The sequence below is a fragment of the Ciconia boyciana genome, chromosome 5, assembly GCF_034638445.1.
Source record: "Ciconia boyciana chromosome 5, ASM3463844v1, whole genome shotgun sequence".
NCBI lineage: Eukaryota > Metazoa > Chordata > Aves > Ciconiiformes > Ciconiidae > Ciconia > Ciconia boyciana.
In genome coordinates this window covers 17217196-17236642 of record NC_132938.1, presented here as the reverse complement: position 1 = coordinate 17236642, position 19447 = coordinate 17217196, and the positions used below count along the sequence as shown (strand labels likewise).

General features: G+C 37.9%; 1 protein-coding gene across 5 annotated transcripts in view; it reads right to left on the bottom strand.

Moving 5' to 3' along the window:
• The window catches only part of CC2D2A (coiled-coil and C2 domain containing 2A), a 66464-nt gene extending 47287 nt beyond the window's left edge, over nt 1-19177 (bottom strand). For 3 of the 5 annotated variants that reach the window (XM_072862087.1, XM_072862091.1, XM_072862088.1), the window contains exons 1-11: nt 19102-19177; nt 17379-17439; nt 16597-16677; nt 16224-16323; nt 7833-7921; nt 7215-7316; nt 5259-5360; nt 4259-4435; nt 3930-4083; nt 2386-2522; nt 674-805 (exon numbers count right to left, since the gene is read on the bottom strand). In XM_072862087.1, the coding sequence (XP_072718188.1) occupies nt 674-805; nt 2386-2522; nt 3930-4083; nt 4259-4435; nt 5259-5360; nt 7215-7316; nt 7833-7921; nt 16224-16323; nt 16597-16677; nt 17379-17417 (1113 nt within the window). In that variant the 5' untranslated portion in view covers nt 17418-17439; nt 19102-19177. Of the gene's footprint in view, nt 1-673; nt 806-2385; nt 2523-3929; nt 4084-4258; nt 4436-5258; nt 5361-7214; nt 7317-7832; nt 7922-16223; nt 16324-16596; nt 16754-17378; nt 17440-19101 lie in introns of all 5 variants that reach the window. The other 2 variants (XM_072862090.1, XM_072862089.1) reach the window with 2 other exon arrangements.
• Between the last annotated feature and the right edge of the window lie 270 nt (nt 19178-19447).

Genomic DNA, 19447 nt, shown 5'->3' with positions numbered 1-19447 from the left:
ATTGAAACCTATTTTTATTTGTACTGATTGCACACTGCAACTGCTGTTTGCCAGGGCAGGTATGCTGTGGTTGAGGGAAAAATCAAAAAAAAGACCTGAACTGATGCAACATTAACTCGAAATTAGTTGCTTTCTATGTGAGCAAACTGCATGTAAAGACTTATTTTGGAGGAGTTTCATCACTGTAAAATAACCACCATGCACATGGCCTTCAATTACTTCTCTCTTAGGCTGCAGAGAACACCTCTGTCCTGACCACCAAGTCTGTCTACCAGCTTCTACCACGAGGAACATTATAGCTACACTAATATAGGAACTACCCTACTTTGGCATGAGAATATCCAAGGGTGCCTCACAGAGACCTTAGTGACTCACAGACTTGAAGCAGCTTCTCATGGACTGTCACTTTATTATTTTAAGCTGCACTACCAGCTAAACTCTTCATCCTGTTGTATGCATTATTTTTACAGAAAAATACAAGTGAAATACATACTTGAAAAATACAAAATACATACCTGAAAAAGTACAGCACATTTAAAGACCAGTTATGGAACCCCAAAAAGCAGTCAGTACTCATGGCTCTTAGCACAAAACCCTTCAGCTCACCAGGGTTTCTGGTACAGAAGAACTGGGATATTGGGTCTCAGAAACCACATATATGAAATATGCCTACCTTTCTATACACTGTTTCAAGTTCTGGTGCTATGCCTTCTTCCAATGAGAATATTGGAGGCCTAGTAGAAGACTGTTTAATTGGATTAGGCAATGCTAAGATTTTGCCATCATCACCAAACCACTCTTTCCCCTACAAATAAAAACATATTTTTATATTGTTTCTTACTTGATATAGAAATAACTTGCAAAATTGTAATTCTTATGAAATGCAATTATGGAAGAAAAGGTGACTATGAATCGTTTGTGACTAAATTAACCAAAACTTTTCTAAGACACCAAAATGAAATCTTCAAATATACTACAGAGAAGTTTTGAAATCAAAAGACCAAGAGTTTGCTCAAACTTCAAATATACTGATTTTTTTCCTTCAACGTTCAGTGTTACAGATTTGAAAGAAAAAAATAAAAAAATCAACACTTACATCACTTAACATTTAAATGTTATGTTTTCTTAAATCACTAAAATTGAAAGAATTATAATGTTTTACACAAGACTGCCACCCACATCTTGAAATTGGATTATAAAAATCATAAAGCAAAGAATTAAAGAGCTAAATGGCAGCTCAGAGAGATCATTTATCAAAGCATCTCTCAACTCTTCTAGTCCACAATCTGAACTAATTAAACAGCATCTATGAAAACAGATGAGGTAAGTATCTTACACACCAATTGCTATCCATGGCTTCACATGTTAAACATTGTCCTAATTCATCCGTCTGCTCTCATGACCTGGATTCAAGAATAGCTTAAACCAATGCAGCTGCTAAAAAATGCTGGCCTGCCCTCTTATTCCTACACCTGGTTTAAGCTGACCCTAGAACCAAACATTGATGTGGTAACATGGTGAAGCAAACCAGAAAGCTAATTGGGTTGACGCTGGCCAGTTAAAGATTTTAGATCCAAATATTCCCAATCTGATTCACAAAAGTACCTCTGCTAGCCCACAAAGAATTCATAGAATCATAATAAAATATAAAGGGCAACTGCTGTATAGTAGCTTAAATCTATACTAAACTATACACACCTTACTGTGTATAGGAGGATAATACAGCAGGATAAAATATATCCAAGCCACCTTCACGGGTGTTTCCATAAGCCATTCTTAAAAATCTAAAAGGATTCTAAAACCTCTCCAGATAATCTATACCAATATCTAATTACCCTTACAGTCTGATCAGTACATTTCTACAAGTCTGTTACTTCATATTATATTCAGTGGACACAGAAAACAGCCATTCCATATTGCTTCCTTTTGTTATGATCTTCTAATAAATAACAACAGCAGTGCCCAGCTCTTGCATAAGTCTTTATACATACCACTAGCTTTCACAGCATTTTATAAAAAAAGTAAATTATAATTACCCCTGTTGTAATGGCCACTAAACTCTGGCACAGACAAGTGAAGTGATTTGTTCCTCAGCAGGCTACGAGCAGAGCCAGGAAAAGACACCAGTTTTCTAAGGCTCAGTCTGGTCCTCTGACTATTGGGATACACTAAAACACACTCCTACAAAAATCCATGTTTCCTGACATCTGATACTGCTAAACATTTTAAAGATGAAAGCCCCATATTACCATGACCATCTACCTACTTGTCCTGGCTTCGGCTGGGATAGACAGAGCATAACTGTTCTAACATAACTATAACATAATAAAATACTGATAAATAAAGGATTTTAAAAAGACAACTAAGAAGGTAGTGGTGACTTACTTGCTCCTGTCTGAGTATTCTGTTTTCCAAAATATTTTGATTAGACTGTGATACAAAGGGCCTTTCTCCTGTGTAAAGACCCTCATCCTCAAGGTACCTAGGCTGCATGTTTCCATGCATCTTCTCAGAAGTGGGCACTAATGAGAAATTAAATAGAAAAGCATGTAAAATATCTTATAACTGTAGTTCTAGTTTATTAATTCCCTAAGAGCCTATGCCATTCATAAAACGAATGGCACTGCATATTAAGAATGGTGTCAGAAATATATTCCTAACTAGGAAAAAAGAAATAAATACATAACCAAAACAGGTCCTATTCTTAATCAGAATAGATCCACAGTTTGAATCTATCATAAAAGTGTCACAAGTCTTCTAAACATATAATTAAACATTTCCTCACCAAAAAATACTTCAAATAACTTAATGGAGTTTAGTTTTAATGGTTGCTTGCATAACAGTGTAAAAACCCTTTAGCAGCAACAACTGACTAGACAAACATTTCTAAGCCTTTCCCATATAAAGTGAAACTTTAACTAATCTGAACTACTATTACTAGGTTGCTTAAGCTACTCTTGTACAAAATACTGAATATGCATAAAAAGTCATGTTAGCCCAATAAAAGCAGGCAGAATTCTTTAAAGCCTGCCTGCAGGATTATTTCACTGGTGCGTACGGGCTCAGTATTTTTCAAGGAGCAATCTCAAAACAGGGAGAGATTATACTGAGGGTTTCAATAAAAGTTATCCCCTAAATTGGAATACAGTGGACCACGCTGGAAGCAGTCAGAACTAAGTAACAATACACAAAAAAACAGAGGCATCCAACGTCAAATATTTTGACATCGCATTGCAAGCTGTGCTGATACCATTCTGGTACAGACCACTGAGAGACAGATTCTGTTTCTTCCACTTCAAATATTAAATAGCAAGTGATATTATAAAGCAATTTTTTCGGACTTTGCAGTTCTATGGGAATAAGGCAAAAAGGTCACAGACATGATCAATGTTGACTAACCATTTCCAATTCACAAAATCAGATTTTGGGAAAAGGGCTCCTTGAATTACAAAAATCCTTATGTTACTTACATGACTCATGACAAACTTGCCACATGGAAAAAATTGCAGATGTGGCCAAGTGAAGAAATACTATAACGTACAGTGCACGAGCCACTCTTAGTACCTAAATGTGTGTTCCCAGTAACCTGTTGCACATGTTAAATAATGTAATAGCTAAAACCCAGTGAAAGAGAGGCCAGCCATCTTGCGTTTACTATAGACAGTGCTAAGGTAATTACACCAGAGCAACTGATGTACCCTGAGTTCACTTGCTAGTGTACCAGCTGGTGACCTGCTGAGATGTGTATGTTCCTAGTTAATCCATTTTGTCAGACCTTTTCAGACTTGACTGGATGATCAGCATCAGAGAACTGCAACTAAATATCTCTCTACTGCCACAAACAGTCTGATACAAGTTTTTTCAGCAGATCAAAGGGTGCCATGCTACACAAAATCCAGGAACAAAATGGATAAGCACAATCTTCATACCTGCTAGCATGCTGGGAGTGAAGAGAAATTCTTTTTCCTTTTTCAGTTGCTGAGAGTAGCTTTCACAATCAGCAGGTTTCATTACTAGAAAATCTTCGGCTGTCTGCCCTATAATGAATAGATCATCATCTTTAACTAGGCGTACGTCTTCATCCTACAGTTTAAGTGCAAACGTCTCTGTTAGTTCCTCTATTTCTTAAAATGGAGATCTTTAGAAAGCATACTTTCAGAATTTTTAAGGAAACAAAAGTTGCCATTTTGTATTAGATGATTAAAATTAATTCAAGAAGTCTGAATAAAAATATGAACATTTATTCTCTAGCTCACACCATTTCATCCTCCTCTTGTTCACCCTCATGGGTTTCTACACATTCTTCTTCTGCCTCCTCTTCTTCATTTAATTCATTCCTCTTCCTGGCTCCAGCCTTTATACTCTCTGGTTCAGGATCAAAATTGAAGGTAAAGAAATTATACGCTTCTTCAGCGGAAGGAAAATCATTCTGGAACTAAGAAAAGAAGACAGATACTTTAATATGACATTTATAAGAAATGTAGGGCAAGTGAAGATACCTTTCTATTAATAGCAGCAATAACAGCACATATAAACACTTGTCACAGGATAATAATTATTTTATCTCAAAGAGAACTCACCCAAATGCTGAAGCTGACTGAAATTTTTAAGTGATACATGAAACTTTCTCTATTGCTATACTATTATTTCATTAAATATTTCTTGCAATGTTTTTTTTTTCAAAAAGTTACCAGGTTTAATTTTAACCAGCTTATTGCTTTAAATATAAACAATTTGTGAATGAGAAATGCCAAAGTTTAAATTCTGGCCATAACGCAGATATCCTGGTGAAGGATATGAAGGGAAATTTCTAACAGCATTTTGCCTCTGAAGGACCCAGGCCCCTTTAGTGTAGGGATGAATCCTCTAATAAAAGAATAAACAGTAATATTTTGTGGCTAATAAATATCAATATACTAATCTGTAAATTGCTTTAACTGCCAGTTGGTGGCATTCAATAAAAAGGATTTAAACAGAAGAAACATTTTTCCACCAAGCTCCAGTAATTGTGTCCAGATGGATTTACTTGATTTTTTTTTTTTTAATCAAATGACCCAAAGCCATTCTTATATATGATGAAGGTTCTCTTTTTATACTTCAATTGTTGCCATACACTGTTTGTGAATTTTTAAATTAAATAAAACCGTCTGCACTGCTTAAGACTGAATTCTGTCTGCTTCTTCAAACAGAAACATGAAGCCATATAAAGTTTAAATGAAATTAGTATCTGTTATTGAAACGAAGGAACTGCTACTTACTGTTGACTTTTGCTTAACCTTTTTTACAGAACCACAAAACTTCATTTTTGATGGTAAGTGGGATTCATCCTCTTGCATCTGGCTAAATTTATCATTATCAGACTGCATAAAAATATATACATAAGTTATGGCATACATTTACTGATTCATTAAAAAAAAGAAAGACAAATAGCTGAATACACACATTATATATTGCATTTTCACAGAAAAAAAAAACAAAAAAGAAACACAGTCACTGTGGTAACAATTATACTGATTTTGTATTTATTTTAAAAGGGTATATGTAATTATTACTTAACTCCTTTCTCCTTTGGGTCAATAAATAGACTGCAGAGTATCAAGAAATGGTTCATTGCATAAATGTTAGCTTACTTTCTTCACTGATGATGAGATCATTGTTTCTGCACTCCTGAACACAAGCAATCACATGCTCATCTCCCCAAGGGGGAGAAATGGGGTAGCAATGCAAAATCTTCCTGTCTACAAATGACAGGCTGACAGACGCCACAAGCTGGGCAGCAGTGGCAAGGGTGCTGCTGACAGACACTGCTGACCAGGGAAAGGAATCAAGGGGCTAAGGCCGGCTTCTCATATAGCCCCTGCCACAATCAGGAAAAGCCTATTTGGTATTATTCAAAAAAGGTGGTGTCCATTGCTTGGGTGCTTAATTACAGACTTGATTATTTATTGTGTTCTCTCTCAATTACTGCTAGGCTACTCTAAAACTCCATGGATGATACTCCTCTACCTCTTCAAGAAAGGAGGTTAACGATTTCCAGTTTTCTGAAGCCTTATGTGTCCCTACACACAGATCACTGTAAACATCGCTCCTTTGAGGTTGCTTCAGCAAGTTCTCTTAAGTGCTTCAGAGTGATTTTCATCAAGCCCAGCCAACATAAACACATCTAACATTCTGTTCTTCCACCTTGTGGCCTGAATTCTTAGATTAAAGGAAGACATTTCTCAAGTTTACATCTATTCAACCTAAACTTGAAAATAATAGCGAAAAAAAAAATCTCAAACCCTAGCAATCTGATGGCCGGTTGTTTAACAACAAAACAATACTTCATATATCTGTAAATAAGTACAGGGAACAAAACCAACACGTGGAAAGTTTTAGATATACTTTATATAAAATCAGTAACCAACTTTAATAAGGATATCACTTCCATATTTTCCTAAAACAAACATATTAAAACAATACTACTTAACCAAAAGCTGTGACAATTACTTTTTATAAGAAAACACTGTCAAAAACCTCCCTACATAACCTACATGAACAAGTAATTCTCCCCTAGACAAGCGATTTAGCCAGGCTAATTCATATTGTTTGGAATTCCAGATAAGAATGTTACTGCTACATGCTGTTATTTCCTGGACATATACATTCTTTGGAACACATTTGCTACAGGCAAGCAATTTCTTTGTGAATTCTTAAGAATATCTGGGTACAAGTTCTGCACAGGCATAGCCTTTGTTATTTATTTTTTTTAATACAAAATTCATTTTCTAACAAACAACATACTTATACTAAAAAAACCCTGAATATAAAATAGTAACAAGGAAATACAATACAGTACAATGACATAAAGTTAATATCCAGCCTTTAGCAATTACACTGTGCAAATTTATATAAAGCTATAATACAGTGGTCCTTTCTGTTACAGTAACTTTTAAATACTTCAAGGCATCTTAACTGACAGAAGTCATGAACCTGTAAATGACAGAAGGTTCACGTGATGTCTATACTATAATGAAAGCAAATTATTATTGTTAAATATGTACATTAAAAGCAATAATCAGAAAGGTTCCTACTAATTCAAACAACAGTATAATTTTGATCCCATTAAAAGAAATGAAATTGATCTTCAAGACTATGTGTAGTCTCTGATTTATTTCATGTTTCACATTCACTTTCTCATTATCAGAATAGCAAGACCCAATGCATGTTCTTACCGCTTTATCCAGTCTGACTTCTGTTTTCCTTTCTCTAATGCTTTTTAAACGCCTTGGTCTTGGACTGGGGTCTTCTTGCAATAAAGTAATTTCTGCTTTTGACTAAGCAAACACAAAAAATGCTTAGCTATAATAGAAATATAGTAAGACCAAAGCTACAATAATTCCCAGGAACTCAACAACTTATGCACATTTGTGTTAGGGACAGAATCTTTTAACTATATAATCAGCTTAAGTGATTTTACAGACCTAGATGTTAATACCCCTTATTAAACCGCACAGTAAACTTAACACTATTTTGAAATCAATGCATTTCCTTGTAGGAAATTTTTTGACAAAAACACAGAAGGATCTTGTAATGATTGTATAATTTGAATTATAAAACAATGATAACTTTTATATTATTACAAACAAATTAAACATAAACTTTAGAAAAAATACAGCAATAGAAATACACCGGAAAATAACTGTACTGATGATCTGAGTATTATTTTGGCATTAGAAATAAAAAAAGCAGATATCCCAATTCAGATTCACATAGCACTAAGCAAGCAAAATTAAGTGGGTGGTACTTATAAGACTAAAGTCAACCAAACAGGACTTCTGAAGGATTCTCACCCTTGCTGCTTTTAGTTTCTCTCTCATTCGCTCCCTAACAGAAAATTCTGCAAACCCTGTCCTCGATGTAGAAGGAACAGGTGGCAAGTCTGAAACAGAGAAAACACAGTAACAGGTTTAAATTAAGTATTTTCTGAAAGAAACTTAAAATTATGTAAAGTAAAACCATATATACCATACAGAGTCCCATGTTCCAACAGAAAGAACTTGCATGCGAAAATGTGACGGAATGAAACATTTTTTGGAATTCAGACCTTACAGACTATCACTTAAATGCCTTTAGCTGCAAGGGATCTACCTTTCATTATATACTATGAACCACCTCAAGTAAAGCATATACACACATTTTTTCTATTAAAGATAGATAAAGAATTACCTGGCATTTTATAAGCTGTTAGCCAGAGCTGTCTAGATCTAGTTTTGAATGGTGATGTACTCTAAATCCTGATACAGGTGCGATCAGAACAGTAAAGAATTTAGACTTGCTTCCTTTTTCAGCTTAGAGCTACCTGCTTTTTGTAGTGAGAAAATATTAATTTCTCCAGCAGTGTTTTTGTGCTGTAGCCCTAGTACAATCTAAGAGAGTAAGATGCATTTTATCCTGTCCCACGTATGACTGACAGCATCATCAAGTAACTTCCCATTTCACGCACAAGCTACTCTGAGCTTTACTTGCGCCACCCCTCTGGAATCGGCAGATCACCTCCTCCAAGCTCAAGAGCAGTCTGTCCCCATACTCAGGAAGTCAAGCAAGACCTGCAGGAGGCTACATGGATCAATTAACTCACACATAAGAAGAAAACTTACAAGGTATGTAAACAGGGACAGGTGACCTGGGAGGAATACTACGACACTGTCCGACCATGCAGGGATGGGCTTAGGAAAGCCAGAGTCCACCTGGACTTGAATCTGGCAACGGATGTGATGGCCAACAAGATGGAATATTACAGGTGCATTAGCAGCAAAAGGAAGACCAGGGCAAACGGTTACTTGCTGCTGAATGGGGCAGGGGACCTGGTGAGAGGGAACACCAAAAAGACCCAAGTAATCAGTGCTTTCTTCATCCCAGCTCCTACTGCCATCAGGAACACCAGGCCCCAGAGACCAGTGGAAAAGCCTGGGGCAGCAAAAACTTACCCTTAGTAGAAGAACAACAAGTAAGGCCGCATTTAAACAAACTGGGCATATGCAAATCCATGGGCCCTAATGGGATGCTCTTATGAGTGCTGAAGGAGCTGGTCAACATCACCTCAAGGCCACTCTCAATTATCTTTAAAAGACTGTGGTGATGATCAAGGGAGGTTCCTGAGGCCTGGAAGTGAGCAAACAACACTCCTGTCTTCAAGGAGGAGAATCTGGGGAACTACAGGCTGGCCAGCCTCATCTTGCTGCCCAAGAAGGTGATGGAGCAAATACTCCTGGAAACCACTGCCAAACGTGTTAAGTACAAGATGAAAACTGGGAGTCATCAGCATGGATTTATGAAGGGGAAAAACTTCTACCTGACCAGTAAGACAACTTTCTATGATGAGATAATTGGGTGAGTGAATGAAGGGAAAGCAGCGGATGTTGTTTATCACTGTTTCCTGTAACACTCTTATAGAGGAACTGATGAAATATGGACTACATAACTAAGTAGATTGAAAATTGGCTGAACTGTTGGGCTCAAAGGGTTGTGATCAGTACTGCTAAGTCCAGCTGGAGGCCATTACTACCGCTGTACCCCTGGGGTTGATTTCAAACAAACAAACAAACAATTCCCACAGCCCAAACCTCCAACTCCAAGAACTCATCAAAACTGTACATCCTTTAGGATCAAGTATTCTCTGCTGATCTTGTGAAACATACAAATCTGAGTTTTAAATCAGTGGCATATATTTAGATTTTTTGATAGGTAGTAAATACCAGGTTTGGACACTGACTTGGGTAATCATGTGATTACGGAAAAGGAGAATTACTGTTTGTTGCAGCCTTTGAATTGCAGCTCCCAAAAAGCCCAGGCTTTTCTTCCATAATTAAAATTGAATGAGAGCGTGTCTTTGATACCCAAACTTATCAGGGCCTCCTTTTCCTTTGAAGGGCTGATGGCATTCCTCCCCCTTATCTTCCACATATCCTATCCTCTTAGATTATGATTTCTTCAGGTAGATTCAGTAAATATTAGTAGGGTGACCCTGTACCCTACTGCATTCCCTGATACCTAAATAAAAAGAATGAATAATTATCCAGTTGCTTACAGAGAAGCTATGCTCTTGGGGTCAGAAATACAAAGTAGTGCATACCTACAACCCATCCTCTCATATAAACACAAATGAAAAACATTTTAAACATACAATATAAAAGAGATTGTATGTGTAAGCAAATGGCAATGCTTCCAGCAGCTTTATGTGTTAAACACAATTACGGTGGCCTTCTGCATGGTATTTTGAGAAGGTACCCATCTCTCTCTCATGGATCGCACTACCACTGTAAAAGAGTCAAGGTTATCCTCTTTGTAAAAGTCTCCAAAGTATTTTTAGCTGAAAACATAGTTTTATACATCTAATAGCTTAGAAAGATATCACTTAAGTATTTTTCTTTTTGAAAGACCTAATTAATTTCTTCATTAACAAAACTGATTCTAGCTAAATAATTGTCTCCCCATCTGCACAGATCTCTTGAGTCTCACTGGAGCCCTGGAGTTCACCTGGAAATTCTCAGGAGCTTACTGAAAGTTTAACTTTGACTGATATATGCAATATTAACTTTTTAAAGATAAATGATTTACATCCCTTCTTATATGTAGAATCCTCAGATCTTACTTTTTTCTCCTGAACTTTTGTAACTAGCTTGTATTTCCAGAAGGAACTCCATCATTCCACACAGAACACACTGGCCCTTTTACTGGAACAACTGTAAGATGATTAGCAGGAGAAAACTGTAGCTCTTTTCACACATGTGCTTTGTGGTGCATAGCTTTTTTTTTTCTTTAATTTTTAATCTGTGAACACACAACATTCTAGGTAAATAGTTTTTCTAGTTATCTCCACTTATAGAATTATATTACTTGTCAGTTCTTTGAGCCAAACACTGATTTGTTCTTTGCCCTTACAAAAGAACATTGTTTGCCAAGGTCTAAGTAAAGGGTGATTTGAGGTTTATATAAGGCATTAAATTCATGAAAAGGAGATAAAACAGCAAAGGGTAAGGGCTTAGCAGTGGTAATGTCACACAACATATATCACCTTATGGCTGATTCAATATTATTCCAAGAGATTTACTGGCAGCAGAAAATACTGTATGTTGAATACACAACTTAAACATTTAAAGGCTACCTATTATACCAAAGTCAAAGTGCAATCTAATTTCTAGGATGACCTTAGTCCACTGTCATTTAGAAAAGAAAAATACATTAAGATAAACCCCACTAATACTGATTCTACTCAGAAACATCAAAAGATTTGGGAGAATCCTAATCTTTTCAAATTACACAATTTACTGCCTGTATTTGTAAAAAGAAGCATTCACTGTATTTGGAAACTTTCAAAAGAAAGAACAAGGCACAAAATGAATATCACTAGTATGAGACACATAAGAGAAAAGCAAGCGTCCCATAACACTTCCTTAACAAGAGGAATACTAGAGACAGAAGTAAGCAAGTCCTCAGCAGAGACACTGAGATGACACACAGAAAAGCCTATTTGCATCTTGTCTTTTCTAACAAGGAACACAGTATGAGTAAGAACAGGGTAAGAATTAATGACAACACAGAGAACAAGATCTAGATAAATACTCATCAGACTGAGCTAATTAAAAACCATCATTGCAGGGTATCCAATAACGAACTGGCTGCAGCAAAATAAGAACTGTCAGTGATTCTGAGAAGTGATGGAGAACAGGCAAGTTCCAAAATCCCAGGCAAGTTCCAAAATCCCAGGCAAGTGCCTTTTCTAAGAAATGGGAAAGAACAAGCTGCAGAAGCATACACAAGTCAGTCTAACTTCAACTCTACAAAAAGGACTCAGCCTATTTGTAAATATTTAAAAGAGAGTAAAATAATAAGCAACAGAAGGCCTAGATTAGCCAAGATCAAGACCTATCAAGCCCATTTAATGTTCTTTACCATATATTCTACCCATTCTTGTGAATAATGGAAAAAGCATACATCTCAACTTTTGAGCCTGCCTTATAGAAAGCATCTCTCAGTAGGAAATATCTTGATTAAATGACAGGAGGGGTGGGGGGCACATGCAAGTCACTGGAAAACTACATTTAAAAAGACAACCGAGTAACAGTTAATAAATTCAGACCCCGTACTGAGTAGGTGTTTTCAGGGTCTACCTCAATCTAATGCCTTTAAAACATTTATTAATGGTTTGAATGATGGAACAATGTCTATCTGTGTATAAAACACGCAGGCAAGAACTGTCAGAAGTAACATTTGCTCAAAGACTGACTCCGAAGAGTTTTTGGAATGGAGAAAAAACTTCAACATCTTTTACAACTTCAAGCCCACAAAAGGTTGTTGCACACAGAAAGGCTCTCTGTGTCTGCTGGAGATGGAAATGATGGACTCTAATTGCAGTAAGTAAGGTAGCTATACACTGTAAAAGCTTTTTAACTTTTGGGGTATTCTAGCATTGGAATTGAGTCCCTTAAACAGTTATGGAACCTTAACTGGTGCAAGCTTTTATGTTAAAACAAAAAAAAAAAAACCAACAAAAAAACCCAAAACAACCCAACCAACCAAAAAAACCCCACCAAAACCAGGTATCAAGACTTAAATAGAGTTGAAATGACTTAAGGGGAGAAGTTGGTCTAAGTTACCTTTTGATTTACCTTCTGTGACTTTTTTCTACCATTGTATTCTGGTTCAGTTAGTATGTAAAAACATATTCTATTTCATTGGAGCAAATACTTAATTTCTATTCCATTCTGATAAATGAAAACTAGAAAGCAACAGATTAGAACCTGCTTTTGATCTTCTGAAATACTTGACAATTGCTTGTAACATTTTCAGACAAGCCAGGTTAAAGCGAACAGCGTAAACACGCAAAATCAGTTCAGAAACAATCTGCCACTACTTTAAGCACATCTTAAAGCATCAGAACTGATGTTCTGTATGCAGAATTCTTTATAAATGAATCAGTTCCTTGTGACAGCAGGGGAATTATCCTTTCTATACATAATGAAAAACATTTTAAGGCGCAGTAAAATTAATTCAATGCATTAATTATTGTGGGATTCTGTGGTCCCTTGAAAAAAGGACCACAAAAAACCATATTGTTACTTTATTTCTCTGTACATATGTTTTTCTGCTTATGTGAATGGGCTCTACAGCCAACTAATTTGTGCTTAACTTCAAAATATATTTTTGAAGTGAAAGAATAAGACTGATATCCATGAGAGCATTACTTCGCAGGATCACCATCACAGGCCTGTATCAAATAAATTTACACCACATTTTACATTCGAAGTGTCATTATCCTACAATGGCTCCATATTTTACTTTGGCCAGATCTAATAAGCTTGCTGGATAGTCAAACTGAAATTAAGCCAAACTGAGAACCTGCAAATGTAATCTAATAAGTTTCTCCTCCCTTGACTTCACCTGCACTCGGAGAAGCCCAAACCCACTAGGTCTCTGTGTGACTTCAAAGCTCTCTACACTGACACAGATCCAGAACTGCTGCAAGTATCTTGACACCAATCCCATATCTGAACAGGATGCAGAAACCAGGCATGAGGGAAAGCAGACAGACAGACATTTATGCTGTCACCAAGCATGAGTTACCTGAAAGAAAATAGGGAATGGTAACTTCCAGCATAGGTCCTAGAAACGCTTTTGTATTTTTCATGGATACAAGCATTGTATAAATGCATAGCAAGACACTCCAGAAACTACAACCAAATAACAAATTCAAAAAACCCAACAATGAAGAAAAAGATTTTGTAACACTGTAGTTGTCCTGGCTTCACAAAAGAATAACTATCAGACATGTGCTTTTTATTTAAAGCAATTCTTCTTTTGTAACTCTTATTTATTAGTCTGACTAGTGGACTGACATACAGCCAAGTCTTTCCATTTAAGAAAGGTATGTAGGCATCTAGGCACACACATAATTAGATTATAGTAAAATAATAAATTTCTGCCATTGGACTGCATTAAAAAATAGTAGAGACTGATTGAAAGTGAGAAAGAGACTGCTTGAAAGACTACTAGGGACAAACCAGACAATATGATGAATATTAAGTGAAGAAATAGTTGATGGATATGTTTCAAGATAAGTTTGCCCTAGGTGGACCAGAATGAGAAAATGATCATACCATGCTAGCATAAAATAAACCAAGTATTTGAGGGACATCACAAATTGATAATTCCACAAACATTACCTACTTCCCACTTCTGTTATAATACAGTTCCCTTTTCAGAAAAAGTGTGTGTGTGCGTGTGTACTTTTAACACCACAAATTTAAGATAAGCAATGAATATGGTGCCAACCATGACAAACTAAAAAAGCCTAGTAATAGAGGGAATGTGTTATCACAGGCACTAAAGCAAAACCAAAACAAGGTAGTAGAGGAAACAGTCCATGTAGAATTTTTCAATGGCACCTGGAAAAAGGGGGTGGGGTGGTGTTACATTTTATTATTTTTTTTAAATGGTTAGTTATCACTTGGCAAGACAATGATAAGCAGAAATTCATACACAGATCATCAGCCTAGTAAAGCCAGCGAGGAACTGAAAAGAAATCTACTTTTACGTTATGACTGGGCAACACAATAGCAAATGTCAGTGTCAACATATTCAAAAGCTTAATATATAGAAGATGAAAATTGAAATTATTTTTAAATCTGTCAGACTGAATTCCAGGGGAAAAAAAATTAAATAAGTTTTGGATAGATGCATGAAGACTTCAGCTTAAGGTGAAGTCTTTCTCAAAATGTAAGACGTAATTTAAAAAAAATAAACAAGATAGATAAATTACACTGCAATGAAGTAAACCACTGATACAGTCTATTCAGAATACCATATGCAGTACTTTTCACGCAATCATACAAAATTACCAGAATAATAGGGATTTCAGAAGCAGCAACAAGAACAAGTAACAGGACAAAATACTTAAGAAAACAAAACATTTATCACATAAGGGAACTAATGGCTAGTTTTCTTCTCAGAGTACTGCTGTGCTGTTCTGTTTATTCTTGGAAAATGAGCTTCTGTAAAAGAAAACAACCATCACTAGAGGGTGTCTCTTGATTTCCCCATGCAATCAACTCTGAAAACTGTTTGGACTCCATCTGTCAACAGCGTATCACTTCCTAGTACAAGTTGGCACACTGAGACTCAAAAAACATCCAAAAGAAAAGTACACAGGCCTTGAAAGAGCTGGAAACATCCCTAAATTGTAGATGTCTGTAACAAATACCGTATTTTGCTTAAATGAGTTTAAGGACCATAAATACATTTTATTTTTATAAACCTTGATATTGATGAAAAACTAAGCATGTTTATACTTCACTGGATTTTGGTTTTATGGACTTTTTAATACTCTGTTCTTAATTAGCTCTTTTACGCATCCTATTTAGGTAAGCCCATAAAACCATGCAGTAAGATTCACAACATTAACGTTGTCCAAAGTACTTAAGAGGAATATTGCAGAAATTCTGCCAAAGAAATTGGAGATTAGTTTTCAAGTACCAGCAACTTCCATTCGTTCCAAGCCTGCAATTAGACATTCACCTCTAACAGCTTCCCACTCTCCTACTTTGTAAGCAAATAAGAGTATTTCACATGTGAGTTAAAATAGCCCATCAATAAATCCATTCACCATCATAAGCATGAATAACACTTCAAGCACAAAATATGAGGTTCACGTTCAAATATGTAAATACTGCATGTCTACACTAACACTTTTGAAAAATGCTGTGCATTTTGTGCAAGTACATTTCATAATCTACTCATGCTTAAATACCATAGGAGCATGTCTTTTGAGTGCAGCGCTCTGACTGCATAAATAATGCTCCGAGACGACTTGGCATATGACAGACACACACAGAAACCCCTCCATCCCTGCTCTAATACTGCGAATGAAAAGAGAGCTTAAGGAAGCTCTTCAAGGACAGGAGTAACCAGCGCGCACCACGCTCCTCCCCTCACACGTGGATCCCGCAGCAATTTGTCTACGAGCTGAAGGCAACCCCAAAGCGGAAACACTTAACCCAAGTAACACCACTACAGCCAGGGCAACGCTGCCGCTTTGGCTCTGGGGCACCGCCACTCGCGGGCAGCCGACGGGCTGCCGCAAACCCCGCCGGTGCCTCAGGGCCATGTGGAACATGGCGGAAGCGCGCCCCGCGGCGGCCCCGCCCCCGGCCCCGCCCCGCCGCGGCTGTTGGAGAGTCACTCACCGCGCAGTGCTGGAGGGGCAGCGCCGGACGGGGCTGCCGCCATACTGGTGCGGCTCCTTTCCTCCGCCCGCGGCCTGGGGGGACAGACAGCCTCCGGCAGCTGCAGCGGGGCAGAAAGGGAGAGGGACGGCGCATGAGTGAGGGGAGCCGAGACAGGACAAGAAGCGGGTCCAGCGCCTGCAGCCGCTGTCGTTAGGGCCCCGACCCTGAGCGGGGGGAGCGCGAGCGCGCATGCGCCCCGCCGAACCCGGCGCCGTGTGCGCATGCGCGGCAGCCGCAGCGGCCTGCCGCAGCCCGCGGAGGGGGGTGCCCGAGGCCGCCGCCGAGCCTGGGCGTGGGGTGGGAAACGAGGCGCGGAGCTGAGGGTGCTCACCGTTTTCTTTCTCCTGTGCCTGCGAGTTGTCATGGGCCTCCTCAGCCTTTCCGCCTGCGCGGGGTCCTCATCCAGGAACTCCTTTGACAGAGAGAGCGAGCTGCACTGTGGGGTGGAGGCTGGCCTTGTCCTCAGACCCACGGAAATAATCTCTGGTCTATCAAAATACCCGATTTAAGCAATTTTCGCTATATATGTTCCACTGATGCCATTGGCAGGCTAGAGTCCCGACGCTGGCTGAAGTTAGCACACACTGATATTTGTTAGCAAGCCTAAAGCGTACTGACAGCTCTAAAGCATCTTGCCTTATCGTTACAGTTTATCTCCGAAGAGGTTTTTTGGTCTTTTTTTTTTTTTTTCCCTTCTGACATTTTATTAACAAAGCACCAGACACAGTTTAAACATGATCACTTCAAAAGCATTTCTATGGATGAGAAAACAACTTTCTGGTTTTGTAACCTACTCAAGACTGAATAACCAATAATCTAAAGATAATCAAGTAAGTGTTGGATCAATATGAAATAGAATAAAAAAATACACATTAAAGGTGCCTATTTCACAGCATATCGTATCTATGGTTGCAATGTATTTGCACAGAAATGAACTATTACGCAAACCTGCATTAACTGGAATGGTTCTGACTGATCTAGGGTAACAAGAGCTTGCAAGACACTCTTGACTTACTTAGTTCACTTTTCTCAGTTACATATATAGAAGATTCCTATTATTCTCAGTGAAAAATGATCATATGCCATTTTTGTCTCAACTAACTGGACACTAACCTCCATGATTATCATCTGGGATTCTTCACTGCGGTTCATCTGATCGGTGGCTGACACCTGGCTGTCACAACCAACACAGGAATTACTCATGAGAGACATGCTTTAGTATGTGCATAATGATCATGAGATACATTCCACGTAACCTTTGCACCCTGAACACTCAAATGACATACCATTTAACATACAGTTTTAGTACTTAAAAAAACCCTTACTTTTTTTCAGAATGGAATGATTCAAAAATATATGTTTTCATTTACTTAATAACTCCATATGATAGTGAATAATGTGGGCCTGTATATGCTCTTGTTACATTCTTTTTTGATAAACAACCCACCTACAGTCCATAAAATCAGCTGCAAGATTCAGATCACAGAGACATGTTCAATCCCTTTTTTCTTCCACTGCCAGCATTGGGCTTGGTTGGGGTTTCAATTTTACCAAACCTGGAACCCACCAAATCACTTCAGTTTTGTTACACTAGAAAGTTGCTGTATTTGATTACAAGCATTTAGGACATTTTTTAATTTATATCTGTACAACTCAATTCATTGCTACTATTACTGCAGGTTCCTGTCCTGCTTTACTTGTAATCGACAGGAAAGCGACCTCAGCTGTACTTGTTTCCGGCACAAAGCTTGCGCCAACGTAGCTGCACCAGTGCAAACCCCGAGTGCCGATGTACAGAGCTAACAGATGAAGTCACTTGCAACAGCATAATTTATTCTGGGTTTCAAAATCCCCATGAAACAACTCATGGGAGTGAAACATGGGGCCTTTTTCTGTACCTGGCTAAATCTCCTCTAGCAAGAGGGCTAACTGGTCATCCTTCGGTTACCCATTGCTTTTTTGTACTGGGTATGTACAGGCTAGTGCATACTTGCCTCAAAAAGTGCTTCCAGCCCAGACTAGAATATGAAGAGTGATCTCTTTATCTCTTAGGAGATGCCTAATAAAAAAGCAGAAGAAGCAGAGGAGGAGCAACGTGGTTATCTCCTGCCCGAGGCTTAGCCCTTACCAGCTACTATCCCCAAGGATTTTCAGGTTTCTAAGTAAGTCTCAACTAGCACAAGGAGCTGAACTTGCCCTAAACAAGTGGTTTTCTTAGACAAATGTGACTGTCTCCCAAACCACCTGTGCATTCACCTCAGCACCAATTCCCTCAGTAAATGTCTTGCACCAGGGCTAACGGTGATGTACCCAAAAATGGCAATGTTTCCTTGCTGCAGGCAAGGTTCATCAAATACCCTCTTCATGACACAAAAAATATAGCACTGCAAGAAGCAGCAGCATTTTTATTACTTGGCACATAAACCTCTTTTTCATATCAAGCCTTGTGTATCAAATTTAAACAGTCTTTCCTAAAGGCACATGTAAATGGAGAACGCTGGCAACATAGCAGACAGGCCTTATGGTCGCTTTCTTTAACAATTTTCTAGCATTTTTTGAAGTTAAGTACTATAGCAGGCACTTTACAATGTAATAAACAACTGGATGCCAGAACTATAAAGCTCTCCATTAGCTCAGAGACGGTTTCTAAAGTGCTTAAAACTGACAACAGAAACGCAGTGAAGTTTCTCTCGCTCCTCTTTAAAAAAATACTTACATCAAAAATACCTAGAAAATAATTTTGAGGATTTGGGATTCTTAAATCTGTCTCACTCATGAAAACACTGAGAATGCAGTGGTACTGAAACAGATCTAAAGGAAAATGTTTGTTTCCTACCTGGGTTTTCTTATACAGCAGCTTTCAGAGTAGACAAGAGCCAAGCACAACGCTCCCCTTAGCAACAAAGCCTCAGCTTTGCTTTTTAAAGAGAGTGAGTCAGATTCTCCTCCTTAAGCCACTAAAACAGTTCCGGAAGACTTCTTTTATGTAAACAATTTCTTTTACAGTAAAAGGGAAAGTAATGAATAAAGTATGGGGAGGACAGAGTGATTGCAGCTCCTGCAGACAGCAATGTGTTTCAGTTACTGCAATGACTTGAAAAAGAGCATCAGTTGTATATTTTTGCAGGATCAAGAATGGTTATTTCAGACTGAAATACAATAAAGAAAGTCACTCTTCCTAA